Genomic DNA, 15,639 nt, shown 5'->3' on the forward strand with positions numbered 1-15,639 from the left:
AGTCCTGGACTAACTACTTATTGATCTGTTCAATTAACATCATCTTCACAAGTTAGTTCTAGTCTTGATGAATCTTGGCATTTAAAAAAGTGTCTATCCTATGCTAGCATCTAGACCTAGTTGTCTCGTATGCCAAACTTACGTGGCATCCTTCAGCATTGCATTTAGCATCTTAGGAAGCCCTGTTTTTTGCTTCCAAGGCTATGTTTCTTATTGAGATTTTCCATCACACTCATGTATATATGGGAACATTAAGCATAAAAAGCCTTCCAGAGAGGCAGCTAGGAGGCACAGTAGATAGAATGCTGGATCTAGAGTCAGAAAGACAATTTTAAATTCAGCCTCTGACACTTACTAGACTATGTGACCCAGAGCAAATCACTTACTCTCTGTCTGCCTCAATCAACGAGTCAACTAGCATTTATTAGGTACCTCTTATGTGCTATGTACACGACAGAAACACAAAGAGGAAAAAACAAAACCAGTTTTCTCATGTGTAAAATACAGATAATAATAATACCCACTTCTCAAGGTTATTGCAAAGCACTTCAAAAATCTAAAAGAGTTAGATAAAGGCCAAATTTTTTCCGTGATCCAGGACTTTTCCAATGCAAATCTATAGAGGTTGGGTTATATATTTTTAGAGTAATAAGAATGACTAATCCTTGGTTTCATAATTGTTCTTTAAATTATTTACAAAAAAATATGCTTGATGTGGAAAAACTTTTATGAACTGATGCCAAGTAAAGTAAGAAGAACCAAGAAAGCAACATTCACCATGAATATAACAATGTAAACAGAAAGATAAAACAGAACAAAATTGAATTCTGAGTAATAGCTAAGATTGGCCCCAGAAGAAAATATAGAGTTTCTCATGCTTTTTGTAGAGATAAAAGATAATTGAGGTGGAAAATTGTATATATTTTCACACATGAAGTGTGTTGGTTAGTTTTGCTGAACTGTGGGTGTTTTCTTTTTTAATCTCTTTTAGAAGGAATGACTTGCTGGGTAGAAGGGAAGGCATGTATTTGGAAATGAATATGATGCAATAAAACTCCAAAATATCATCAATAGCAAGAGAAACAAATTATGTTTGATAAATTATTAAACTCACTTGCCTCCTTTAAATAGAACACTGAAGGCTAAAGGTTGTTGTCTAAGCTATCCAACCTAGTTATTTTGTCAGATGGCTTTGCTCTACCATTTTTATTTGTCACAATTCAGCGTTCAGTTGGATAAGAAAGAAATGACAGTGGAATAAAAAAACAAAAGGCAGCAACAAAACAATGACATTTGATAAATAAAGAATACCTTTTCTGAATAATTCTTGAAGACTTTCTGCACTTTGACTTAATACGGCCCATATCTCTTCCTCTTGCAGTGGTCCTCCCCGAACCTCCAAGGCCTCAGCTAATGACACATGCATATTATCTAGGGAAAAAAAATAGAGAATCTTCACAATTGCCATTCAATTGCATTATCTTTTTATAAGTCAAAGCTCTATAAAGTAAGCCATTGAATCACCAAAATTCCAAATCTAATTAAACATCAAAAACCAACATAAAAACATAATGGAAAGTATAATTATACAACTTATGGATCTCCCACAAAAGAGCCTAAAAACCATTTGAAATTTGCCCCAGAAATACCATCAAAAAATAATAAAATAAAAGGCCTCCCCATCATCTTTCTCTTGGTCTTCTCAAGGTTCTCTCTAATTATACCAGAAAAAGTTATCTTTAGCTTCCCTCAATCATTACCATTCTCCTCAAACTAAAAACTGCCATTTCTACAACATCCCATTTGGCTCTTAAAGCTACAGTAACAATAACTATAGCCTCTGTATAATAGGCTTATGAAACAAATGTTACACAGATGGTACAGAGCATCTACTTGAAACCTAGAGCAACACATTACCATTCCCACTGAATTCGTTTTGCTTGGTTATGGGTATTTGTTACTAAGGTTTTGGTTTTTTTCCTTCTTTTTTTAATTTGAAGGAGTAACAGGAAATGAGTTAGCTTTAGGATTACCAAAAAAAAAAAAAAAACAAAAAAAAACCAACAAAAAAACAACCAGAAAATGAAAAAAGAAACATTCAAGTATTTTTGTACTGCAATGAAAAGAGCAGAAAGAAGAAAAGAAGACACAATCAGGAAGGACAGTTTTGAAAGTTATATACTGAACTTACTATATACTTAAAAGGAAAAGTAAACTACATAGTATTCACATTTTCACATACAATCCTTTTTCTAACCTACTTTGTATATAGAAATGCTCTTTTATGTAGTGCTAAGTTACAAATGTTAAAACATGGGGCAGCTAGGTGTTGCAGTCAGAGCACCGGCCCTGGAGTCAGGAGGACCTGAGTTCAAATCCAGCCTCAGACACTTGACCCATGTACTAGCTGTGTGACCTTGGGCAAGTCACTTAACCCCAACTGCCCTGCCAAAAAGCAAAAACAAACAAACAAACAAAAAAACAAATGTTAAAACATAAAAAAAAGAAATGTTCTCATTAAACCAAGGAAAAACAGGATTACATACTTTCAAAGGTTTGAGAATGACTATATAAATGATGAGCTATCAAGGTAACCAAATATGTACCACTAAAATTATAAATAAACACACACATACACACACACACAAACAAAATCAAAATGAAAACCTTGAAATAATGCAAAGCAAACAAAACTAAAAGAACATTGACAATGACAACAAACATTTTTAAAACAAAAAAAAAGTTATGTGTATACACAGAGAAGCAGGTCAAGCAGATCAAAAAGAGAACACAGTAAGCTAAAAGCTTCTTAAGGCACTTTTTACACGCAAATAGTTGTGAGTAAATGGCTATAGTAGTATGGGAATGGTTTTTTCCTTTGTTTTTGGTGAAACAAGATTGATCTCTCTGTGTATACGCACACGTATATATGTGTATATACACATATGTATTTATGTATTTATGTATACACACATACATATATTTTAAGCCACAGTGTGACAAAGAAGAGGACTACAGGATCATAGATCTAGATAGAAGGGGATGTTAGAAGTCCTCTGATCTTACAGATGAAGAAACCAAATCTCAAGAAAGGTAAAAGATTGGCCCAATGATGCAGGAAAATTCTAGGCATTTTATACATGAAGAATTTAGACATAACCTCTTCAAAGTATATTTATCTACTTCCAGCCAAGTTAGCTGACTGAACAAGCTGCCAGCACCTACACACCTACTCCAATGAAAGCCCAAAATCCATACTACAGAGAACAGTGATCAAGAAATCCAAAGAAGAAACAACAATGACTTCTTCTACCCTTAGAACTACCCCCAAAAAGTCATCCAACATCCCACAGCCGATGTGAAACTAGGATACCAACAAAGACAGTGCCAACAAAGGTAAGAGTCCTCAGCTTCCCAGTATGACCTGAAAAGAGCCACAAACATCTATCTGTACAAAATTCAAAGCCTGGAAACCAGTGCAGGCCAGTGTGCAATCAGCAGTAAGAGCAACAAAGTAGTTAACAGCATGTTATCCTAAGACGAATTAGAGTGGGGGGCCTGATGATTCAGTTCTCTGAATCTCAATGATCTTAGGAGGGCCTAACGCTAGCAGAGGGAGATAAGCACAGGAAATTAAGGGACTCTTGAGAGAGAGTAAGGCTAACTACCCCATCCACGAGCACAGCAGAGTGCTGAGCCCAGATCTTGACACAAAGTCACAATTCAGGAAATAAAATTGAAAAGGTGAGTAAATCAAAGAAGAAAGGAACCAGTATAAAAAAAATATTGCAAATCTAAAGAATCTCTTCAAAAAGAGAATCATTCTGTAACAACTGGAAGCCAAGACTCAAAGGAAAAAATATTATTTTCCAAAAAGATAACATGAATAACATGAATACATAGAAGAAAAGAAACCAGAGATAAGAAATGAAATAAAAGCTCTGGAGGAAAGAATTGGAAGCAGAATAAAAAGCCACGTAACAGGCTCCCTGAAAACTAGGATGGGTGGAATTATGATTAATAAGAAATTAGAACTTTTTAATCTTTTGTGATTAAAAAAATTGGAAAAAGTATGAGATCTGATATAAAAAAAAAACTGACCAGGAGAAAAGGTAGAAGAGATACTTTAAGAGATAACAATCATTGGACTATTTGAAAATAATGATTTTTTTTTAAAAATAAGATGCTATTTCAATAAGGTATACATAAAAACTGTCCATAGCTATTAGAATTGGAAGGCAAAATATAGGAAAATATCCACTAATCGCCTCATGAAAGACACCTCAGAAGGTTTCAGAAGTCCAAGAACTATCATAACCCAAATCTAGAGCACCATCTATCCAAGTAAACCAACTATCTAAGAAAAAATTCAATAAGCACTGAGGAAGAAGTAATTCAAGTATTAAAGGATCACAGCCAGGATCATACAAGACCTATAAGCTTCTCTATACAAAAGAGGAGAGTTTGGAACACAATATTCCAAAAGGCAAAAAGAGATGAGCTTGCGAAGGATGGCACCCTGTAAATGTAAGGCTACAAGAAAAGTGGGGGAAACAGATTTTTAATAGAAGACCTTGAAGATGTTTTGATTAGAATACCAGCACTTAACAGTAATTTTGAAATACAAATATAAGAATATTAAAAAAAACTAGAAAAGCAATTTTTAATAACTAGAAGCTATGTGTATATATATATATATATATATATATATATATATATATATACACACATACACACACACACAGACACGTATGTGTGTGTATTTAAAAAAACATTCTCATTGGAGTTGAAGAAAAAAGTATCCTTTCACAACCTTGATGATGTTAAAGGGTATTAAGAGAGTTAAACAAAAAAAATAGGGGTAGATAGGTTCTCTTCCAAGGATCTGAAGAAGGGAAAAGACAGAAAAAGGAATATATCATTGTAGGAAGGACAAAAAAAGGGGGTAGAATTTTCTATGTGTGAATTCTGTGGAAAAAACTGGGTTAAAAGAAGTACATAAACATGGAGGAAGGAATAGGGAGGATAGGGCATCAGATGAACCTTATCTCAAGTGGGCAGGGCCATCTCTAGTCATCCTAATCCATATCTGGGCACTGGACCCAGATGACTCCAGAGGAGAGAGTGAAGCTGGTTTCTTTGCACAGCCCTCCCTCACTTAAATCTAATTCACTTGCAAGTCATGGCATCACCTCCCTGATGTCATGGTCTGTTTTGAAAATGAAGGACAAACAACAATCTGAAGCAGACAAGAAGGATTGGATAGGAAGTGATTATAAATTGGGAATGGCTGAACAAATTGTAGTTGTTGTTGTATTTGTCCTTTGTTTTCGAAGAGAACCATGACATCAGGAAAACAAAGATGTGACTTGCAGTTGACTTTGATTTGAGCAAGGGAGGGCTGGGAAAGATCACCAGCCTCACTTTCTCCTCCAGAGCCATCTGGATCCAGTGGATTGATATTCATCAGGACGAATGGAGATGGCCTAGGAAGTAATAGGAGACCCTGGCCCTTTCAGGCTAGGGCCTTTTAAGGTTCTCACTTTGAGTGAAGTAATGCCCATTCAGTGAATAGGCCTCTTAAATAAGTGAGTCAAGGGATGGCCCCTTTAATTAGAAGAAAGAAAAAAAAATCAAACTGGGAAGGGAAGACCCTCATGGAATACCACCGCACCACAAGAAATGATGAAAGATTAGTATAAAGTGACGCTAAGTGAAATGAGCAGAAGCAAGAGTAAATTTAAAGGCTAACACTATAAAGAAAACTCTGAAAGACTAAAGGTTCTGATCAACATAAAAGACTATCTCCTATTAATAGGATCTAGTATGCGTGTGGGGCAGGGGGGAGGAGATGTCATGGGGGTACCACTATATCAGTATTGAAAGAGAGAGGGAAAGGAGAGAAATGGTTCTCAAAATGTGGTCTACAGATCTCAGGGGTCCAGAGGTCAAATTTGGTTTCCATAATAATACTAAGTTGGTAAAGCTCAGCAGACATAACTCACATAAATACAAAAGCTCTCTGAGGAATCTTCAGTAATTTCCAAGAGTACGAAGGAGTCCTGAGGCCATAAAGTTTGAGAAGCAATCTTAGGGAACGACCAGGTCTCTGACTCAATGTCTTTAGGTAATTCATCCAGTAAACAGGGCCCTGAGCTCACACTGAAGTGTTCAAGAAATGTACAGTGGATGAGGTAATTAATGAAACCCTATCCTTAGACTTATGTACAAGTTTATAGAGAAATGTATACGAAATTGTTGAATTTCTATTTATAGCACTTGGTATTTTTTTTAAATGTATAATAAATTCTACATATTACTTTCAAAACTCTACTTGTCTGTGCTTCCTCCAGAACTATCTTCAGTTATTTTGCAATGTCTGAGGGGTGAAATAAAAGCTATCCTGGATGCAAAAAATCCCCCCCCCAAAGCCCCAAAGGGCACTGTTGGCAGAAACTGAACTCATGATTCTTAATTTCCAATTCTAAGGTGATTCTTTTAACTCAAATATTTATTTTCTTGTCAAATATAAGTGTAGATTTTAAAACAATTCATGCATCAGACAGTTGCTTATTAATTCACAGAAGCAAACAGCATTAATTAAAAAATCCATTCTATAAGCTGTGACCTCAAAAAATATCAAAGATTGTCTTAAAGATTAACTACCTACCTTTATTATTTGAGAAGACCTTTAAAGTTAACACACTATGTGCCAAAATGGCTAGAAGAATAATTTCGTAGGAAAGGACATGAAAGGCCTAAATTAGCAGCAGGGGACAGAATTCGTTCACAGGCATTAACATTTCACATGGGTTTCAAAGCACAGAGAGAGGGCTCATGCCCTCTGTTACAGGCCAAGAGGTAGAAACTCAATAGAAATACTAACAGGTGACTTGCTTCACTGTCCCAGGAACATCCATGATAGCTTAGAAGAAACCTTCAAAAGCATCAAGTCTGTTTTCAGTTTGGAACTGACTCCAAGACAAGTAACCGTATTTTCCCATGTATAAGACACTCCCATGTACAAGACGCACCTTAATTTTGGGGCCCGAAATTTGAAAAAAAAAAATGTATTACATAAAATTATTGAACTCGAGTTTTATTCACTGTAAAATTCATACAACTCCTCATCACTGTCAAAACTTCCATCCATTAGCTTGTCCTCATCTGTGTTTGATGACGAATCACTGTCTTCATATACTGCCTCGTCCACAGTTTCATCCACGGCATTTGAAATGCCACAATTCTTAAATGACTTGACAATGATCTCAATCTTGATATTATCCCAGGATCTTTTCACTCAGGTACAAACTTCTATAGTTGGTTTCTTCACTCTTTCAGCTGGTGTCAAATTGTCCCCAGAAGACTTCATCCATTGGTTCCATTCATCTCTCCTGGCAGCTGTACGAAAATCTTTTCTGAACCATTTCTGGGCAGAATGTGGCAAAATGTAACCTAATATACCGGTAACAAATGTGAAACAATGAGCGCAAAGACAACAAGCGCAAAAAAGCGGGAAATGCAAGTAGAAAAATCTACAACCACTGTGTAAGACACACCTGGTTTTTAGACCCCAAATTTTTCGGCAAAAAAGGTGCATCTTATACATGTGGAAATATGGTAAGTGACTTGCCCACAAGCACACAGGGAGTAAACAGTTGAATCAGGGTTCAAATCCAGACCCTCTGACTCTAAATACATTTGCTATCTTGTGCACACCACCACTATCATGGGTTCCACTGTTCTCTTACTTTTTCAGTGGAAACTGCTTGATTTTAGATTAGAGGCCCCACGTTCAGGTGCCAGCTCTGCCACTTCCTGCCTCTGTGACTTTGGACAAGTCACAGCAGCTCTCTAGGTCTCAGTTTCCTCAAAATGAGGATTGGCAAAGCCATAAGAGTGAAGCAGCAGCAGTGGCAGCAGCAGACACACAGCCCAGTACCCCATACAGCCTCTCCACAAAGATCCAGAAAATGCCCCAGGCTGAGACCTGATCAGGGAATCCAAGGGGAAAAAGACCCAGAGTAAATCTTATGGCTGGGCCAGGTCATCAGAGAGTCTTGTGTGGGTCTGGCCACTGCAGAGCATTTTACCCCACAGAACTTCAAAGAGGTACCAGCTGTACACCAGGACAAGAAGAAACCCCAGACCCCAAAGGAGAACCTGCCCCTGCAGGGTACGAGAAGAGGTGTTACCTGGGAGCTCTGTCACTGACTACATAGATCCTGGGCAGACTGGAGATGGGACTTGTATTTCTGAGGGGTGGTCCAGAGGCAAGAGTGGTCATGGGCCCTCACTTGTTCAGGAACACGTTGAGAAGCAAAGAGGAGCTTTGTTGCTCTGACCTAAGGAGTGAACCAGCCTCTCAGTCCCAGTCTGAAGCCTGCAGTAGAATAACTAGGATGGGAATCACAGACCAAAGGGAATTCTCCAGTTCTGTCAGTCCAGTGGAAGTATGGGGGAGTAGGGAGGGGTGGGAGGGAAATGAGGAACAAACATTAATCAAATGTCTACTATGAGCCAGGTAATTGTGTTAAGCACTTCACAAATATTATCATGATGATCAAACAAGATAAGGTGTTATTATCCACGTTTTACAACTGAGGAAACTGACGAAGACAGTGGTTAAGTGCTTGCACTTGGGACACATGGATACAAGTATCTGAGGCAAGAAGTGAAACTTCCAGCCAGAAGCATGGCTGCAGGAGTTTGTTCAGACTCAAATCCAGGTCAGAAACCTGCAGACCTCAGATGGGTCCTCCTAGTCTGATGAGCAGCCTTTCACTGAATCAGATCACTTTGGAGGCACATAAAGTTCCCAGGTACCCACAGCCAAAGCCGTCCTGGAGATCCTGGGATAATACAGTACTCAATACCCCCAAGAAGCAACAGAAGGATCCAAGAGGACAGATGTTCTCCCCAGAAGTGTATAGAGCCTAACCCAAAGATGAAGTCTTAAGTTAGGAAGTAGGCTATGAGACTGAGCAAACAAACATATCCCAACATAAAGATCCATTATGATGACATGGAACCCAAAGAAACAAACCCAGAAGAGAATAAATCCTACAACACCTACAAGCAAAGTCTCAAAGAAAAACAGAACTTGGGTAAAAGTCCAAACAGAATTCTCAAAAAAAAAAAAAAGATTAAAGCAAGTTTGTTGTTGTTGTTTTTTTTTTTTAATGAGCTGTTGTTGTTGTTTATCCTTCCTTCTAAAAGAGGACCATGACATAGGGGAGGTGATGCCATTACATTCAAATGAATTGGATTTGAGTGAGGGAGGGCTATGCAAGGTCACCAGCCTCACTTTCTCCTCTGGAGCTGAAATTGTTTTAAAAAATCAATGAGAGAAGAAGAAGGAAAATGGGAAAAGCTATGAAAGAAAGAACTAGAAAGAGAACTAACAGGTTAGAACAAGAGGTATAAAATCTTGCCCAAGAAAAAAAAAAACTCCCTGAAAATTGGAATGGACAAATTAGAAGCTAATTATTCCATGGGACAAGAAGAAATATTAAAACAAAATCAAAAGACAGAAAAAAAAGGAAGAAGAAAATGTAAAATTATCCTCATTACAAAAACAACTGACATGAAAAACAAATCAAAAGGCATTAATTTAAGAATCACTGGACTACCTGAAATGCATGTCCAGCAAAAAGAACCTTGACATCCAAATCATTTAAAAAGAAAACCTGCCCAAATCTCTTAGAATCAAAGAGCAAAGTAGAAATAGAAAGAAACTACCAGTCACCTGCTGCCTGCTGAAAGAAACCTCAAAATGAAAACTGAGAGCAACATACTAGTTAAAATCCAGTTTCCAAGTCAAAAGAAAAATGCTACAAGCAGCCAGAAGGTAAGAATTCTAGCATCAATGAGCCACAGTCAGGACCACACATAATTTACGAGGAACCATTACAAAAGAGTGGTTAACTTGGAATACAATGTTCTAGAAGGCAAAAGATACTGGCTTACAGCCAAGAATAACTTGCCCAGAAAAATTTAGTATAATCCAACAGGGAAAAATGTGGACCCTCAATGAAATTCAGGCCTTCCCAGCATTCTTGGTGAAAAGAGCACAGCTGAGTGAAAACTTTGAAACATAAACAAAGGCATTAAGGGAAATATAAAAAGGTAAGCATGAATGATCATAAGGGTCTAAGCAAGGATAAACTGTTTACATTCTAATATGGGAGGATGATACATCTGTCGCGTCAAACTAACATCATCAGGGGTTGTAAAGAGAGTCTAATTAGACACAGGGCTAGGAAGTGGTTTGGTTATGTTTAGATCATCTTAAAAGAAAAATGGAAAGGGAGAAGAATGCAATGGAAGAAGAAAAGAAAAAGGAAGAATGAAAATAATATCTTATATAATTGGGGTACACAAGTAGAAGTCTATAAAAGCAAGGAAGAAGAGGTGGAAGGAGTAATCAATTTTACTTTTATCTAAATTCCTCAAAGGAGGGAAAAAATACATATGCATAGTTAGGTATAAAAATACATGTCAATCAACAAGGAAAGAGAACTGAAAGAAAGGAAGAAAGAGGGAAGGTAGGTTAAGTGAGAGATTAGTGTGAAGTAAAATAAAACCTAACAGAAGAGTGGAATTCAAAGAAGAGCATAAAAGAAAATTTTAAAAGGGTGAGAACCTCTTATTGGGCTCTGAATGAGGAAAAGAGAGACAGGGAAACAAGCAGATCATAGCAAACTTGGAGCATTGGTACTAAACTCACTCACACCTTCTTTCTCACAATCTTCTCTATACAGAAGGGGCAAGAAGCAAAGAGAAAAAAAAAGTGTCAGAGAATAGGATGGAGGGATGTATAACAATCACAACTGTGAATGGGAATGGGAAGAACTAATCCACAAAATGAAAGGGGATAGTAGAATGGATTAGAAACCAGAATCCTTTCAGTAAACACATCTGAAATGGAAAGATATACAAAGCTGGAACAGAATCTTCTGTTTCAGCTAAAGTAGAAGAGGCAGGGGTAGCAATCATGATCTCAGAGAAAGCAAAAACACAGAAGACTTAATCAAAAGAGATAAACAAAGAAACTATATTTTGCTGAAAGGTACCACAAAAAAATGAATTAATATCAATACTTAACATATACGCACCAAACAGCATAGCACCTAAGTAATTAAAGGAAAACTTTAATAAATTATAAGGAGAAATAGACAATAAAACTATATTAGTAAAAGACCTCGATTTAACCCTCTCAGACCTAGATCTAATTAAAAAAAAAAACAGAAAAGAAGGGAAGAATGTGAGTAGAGTTTTAGAAAACTTGGATATGACAGACCTTTGGAAATTACTAAATAGGTACAGAAGGGAGTATACATATTCTTCAGCTGTATGGCACTGTCACCAAAAAAAAGACTATTTATTAGGATATGAATCTTCAAATACAAACACATAAAACCAGGAATAGTATGCATCATTTGCAAACATAATGCAATAAAAATTATATTTAATACAGGGCTGTTTTAGAAAAAAAATGTAAGTTAACTGGAGACTAAAATTTTAAAGAATGGGTGGGTCAAAGATCAAATCAGAGAAAAAAAAATCAATAATTTCATTAAAAATAATAACATTGACATAAATACTAAAAATTTTGGGATTCAACCAAAGCCAGCTTCACAGAAAAGCTTATTTCTCTAATACCTTACAAGTAAAAGAAAGATCAGCTGACTCAAGAATCAACAAATTAAAAAACCCAAATTAAACAGCAAAATAAAATCCTAAAAGTAAAAAAATGAACAAAATTGAAAGCAAACACACACACACATGCACACACACCAGATTAATAGAATAGAAAAGAGAGGACTGAAATAACTATTTAAAAACTTTTCTTCTTCTTTAAAAAGAAAGGGCAAGAAACAAAGAGAAAGAAGTGTCAGAGAATAGATAGAAGGATATATACAAATAATAATCATAACTGGGAATGGGAACGGGAAGAACTAATCCACAAAATGGAAGAGGATAGCAGAATGGATTAGAAACCAGAATCCTTACAGAAAACACATCTGAAATAGAAAGATACACAAAGCTGGGACAGAATCTGCTGTTTCAGCTGAGAAACTGAACAATCTATATATGAACCTCCAAAGAAAAATAATCCCAGGATGGATTTACAAGTCAAATCTATCAGTAGAATTGATTAGGTATACAATATATGGAAACAAGTGAGCACAGTGACCTAGTATTTAACAAATTCAAAGATCCTAGCTATTGAAGCAGGAATTCAATATTTGACAAAAACTATAGGGAAAACTGGAAAACACTCTGGCAGAAACTGGGTATAGACAAATATCTCAAATCCAATAATAAGATAAGCTCCATCTGACTTAGAAATAAATGGAGATAGTATAAACAAATTAGAGGAGCAAAGAAGAAACTACCACATCAATGAATAAGGGAAGAATTCATGACCAAACAGGAGATAAGAGTGGGTCACACAAGGTAAAACAGACAATTCTGATTACATAAAATATGTTTCAGCCAAACAAAATCAAAGCAACTAAAACCAGATAAGAATCAGATAAATCAGGTAAAACAAAACAAAAAGTTTGATAAAGGACTCATTTCTAAGATATATAGGGAATGGATTAAAAATTTTAATAAAAGCCTTTCGCAAATTGAGAGATATGCAAAAGATATGAACAGGCAGTTGTCAGAAGCAGAAATGCAGCTCTCAATTACCTTGAGAAAAAGTTCTATATCACTATTATAGAAATACGCATTAAAACAATTCTGATATGATACTTAGACCCATCACATTGGCAAAGTTGACAGAAAAAAAATGACAAATGCTGGAGGACCTGTAATTAATGAACTCTTGATAGAGAAACAGTCCAGCCATTTTGGATAATAATTTGAAACTATGCTCACAAAGTTATTAAACTGTATATACCATTTGATCCATAGATACCACTGCTAGACCTATGCCACCAAAAGAATAAAAAAAAGATGAAAAAGACTCATATGTGCAAAAATATTTATAGCAGCTCTGCTTCACAATGGCAAAGAATAGAAAAATGAGAGGGTGCCTATTAATTGGGGGAATGTCTGAACTAGCTAAAGTATATGAATGTGAAGGAATATTATAATGCTGTAAGAAATCATGAAGTGGATAGTTTCAGGGAAGAATCTGGGAAGACTTATATGAACTGATGCAAAGTGAAGTGAGAAGAATCAGAACAATTTATACAATAATATTGTAAAACAACAAACTTTTAAAGTCTTGGGAATTCTGATCAACACAATAACCAACCACAATTCCCAAGGACTCATGAAGAAACAGAGATGAAGAGGTGAGGATAAATACAGATTGAAACATATATTTTATACACAACATTTGCTTGGCTTGACCACATCACTGCAGCAGGATTTTGTTTTTCTTGATTTCTCAATGAGGGTGTTGTCGGGAGAGGTGAGAGGAAAAATTCTTCCTTTGAAAGAAAATCAATTTTAAAATTTTAAAAATAAAAAACAACAAGAATTGGACTGGATAATTTTCAAGGTATTTTCCAGCTCTAAATCTATGATCCTTTGAACCTATAAAGCAGATCTCAATTTTAGAATAACAATCACTATATATTTATTATAATAATACATATTATTTAGAATAACAATCATTAATATTTATGGTCTCTACATTTTCTTAATTTAAAAAAATTTTAAAGATCACAAACTAGCAATAATTTAAGGATTTGGGTCAGGTCTACAGCATCATTTTTTTAAATCCAAGGTTTTGTTTATCAGGATTAAAGGCTGAGCTTTAACAAACAGAGTGTTCAAGACAAGGTTGAGCACTGGATAAAATGTGGTCAAAGTTCTTGCATTGTGATTTTGGCCCAGGAGCATCTATGTAATTGAATTTACTTAAAGATTCAGAGCTTCAGAACAAAACTGCATTTCTTATTAATGAATACAAACTGTTTGCTTTTCCAAAGAAGAGTAACTTGTAATGCTTTTCATCAATCTAAAGAGGACATGTATATTTGCCTGATACATAGTTCTTCCTTCAGCAGACCAAATATCAAACCACAACCATAACTGTGTCTTTTGCCAGCCAAAAACAGGTCATCTTACCTAAGAGTTATACTTATAATTAGGAACTTGATGACATCAAATCATTCAATGTCTCCATACCAGAGATAGACTAATCTTGATTTATCATCCAACTGTTTAATTTCTGAAACATTTGTAGTTTAAGCATCATCAACAAATACTATTTTCCTAGGAGTTTTCTGTGTGATACCATTCAAATAAACAAAATAATAACTTTACCTTACCTTACCTTAATAATAACAAAATGCCTATCTCACAAGATTGCTGTGAGGGATAAATGAGATAATGGATATAAAATACTGAAACATTACATCAATTATCATTGCCTTTTAAATTCTGACTTAGAAGAAGCAATATAGGCAAATATACCTTTATATTAACTAGCCCCTTCCTTGCTGTGTCTATAATCTTGTCCAGATCTACCCTTTCCTTGGAAGATCTTTATTTGACCCACCATTTTCTTTTATATTTCTCCTCTCATTCATAGCCAAAGTCTCTCGAAAAAGCTGCAGACATGGCTTTATTTCCTCATTTTCCACTTATTTCTCAACCTCTTGCTACCTGGCTTCTTCAAGTGAAACAGGTTTCTCCAAGAACACCAAGAGCTGTGATTTCATCATGACTAAGTATGCTTGTTAAAAGGGTATTAGTTTTCTTTTTTTTTCCTTTTCCAACAGAGGAAGGTGAGGAGGAAAAATAAACGTTTATTTTTAAATTTTAATTTAATTCTTAAAACATCTGAAAATATTTCTAATTGTATGCACTAATGGGAGAAGAGAAAAAGCATTTATAGAGTGCTCACTACGTACCAAGAATTGTGCTAATCATTTTACAAATATCCCATTTGATCCTCACAAGAACCCTGCAAAGCAGATGCTCTTAGTTTTTTTTAGTATTTTATTATTTCCTAATTATATGTAAAAACAACTTTAACTTTTTTTTTTTTTCAGATTTGGAATTCCAAATTCTCTCTCTCCCTCCTACCCTCCCCCAGTGAGAAGGCAAGCAGTTTGACACAGGTTATACATGCATAGTCATGCAATACACATTTCCATGTAAATCATGTTGTGAGAAAACACAGACAAGAAAAAAGAAAAGTAAAGAAAAAGTATCTTTGATCTGCATTCAGTCTAGAAGTGGACATCACCTTTCATCAAAATTGCAGGTGCTGTTTTTACTCCCATTTTAGAATTGAGGAAAATAAGGCAAATGGGTTTAAGAACTTGCCCCAGTTTATACAACTAGTTAGTGTCTGAGGTTGGATTTGAGTCTTCCTGACTCTAGACCCAGAGCTCTCTGTGCCAGCTGGCTGCCTTAAATGGTGACCAAAGTTAGCAGAACCAGAAGAAGAATTTATACAATAATATAAAGATGATTTGGAAAAACTCTTAGCCACATCCTGGCAAAGAGGTGATGAAGAGAAGCAGAATAAGATGTCCGCAGACAAAGCCACCAAGTTCATTTGTAGGGAAGGGGATAGAATGGGTGAAGAGTGATAATAAAACAAAAACAAAAAAGAACAAGAAAAATACAGAAGGGAAGTTTAGAAGAGAATATACAAGCAGC

The 15,639-nt window shown here is 35.7% G+C and overlaps 1 protein-coding gene across 1 annotated transcript in view; it reads right to left on the reverse strand.

The window, feature by feature from the left end:
* The window catches only part of PTPN13 (protein tyrosine phosphatase non-receptor type 13), a 206,378-nt gene that overhangs the window by 169,141 nt on the left and 21,598 nt on the right, over window positions 1-15,639 (reverse strand). The window contains exon 2 of the mRNA XM_036763757.1: window positions 1,312-1,431. Coding sequence (XP_036619652.1) covers window positions 1,312-1,426 — 115 coding nt within the window. The 5' untranslated portion in view covers window positions 1,427-1,431. The remainder of the gene's footprint in view (window positions 1-1,311; window positions 1,432-15,639) is intronic.

This window comes from Trichosurus vulpecula, chromosome 6, assembly GCF_011100635.1.
Source record: "Trichosurus vulpecula isolate mTriVul1 chromosome 6, mTriVul1.pri, whole genome shotgun sequence".
Lineage (NCBI taxonomy): Eukaryota > Metazoa > Chordata > Mammalia > Diprotodontia > Phalangeridae > Trichosurus > Trichosurus vulpecula.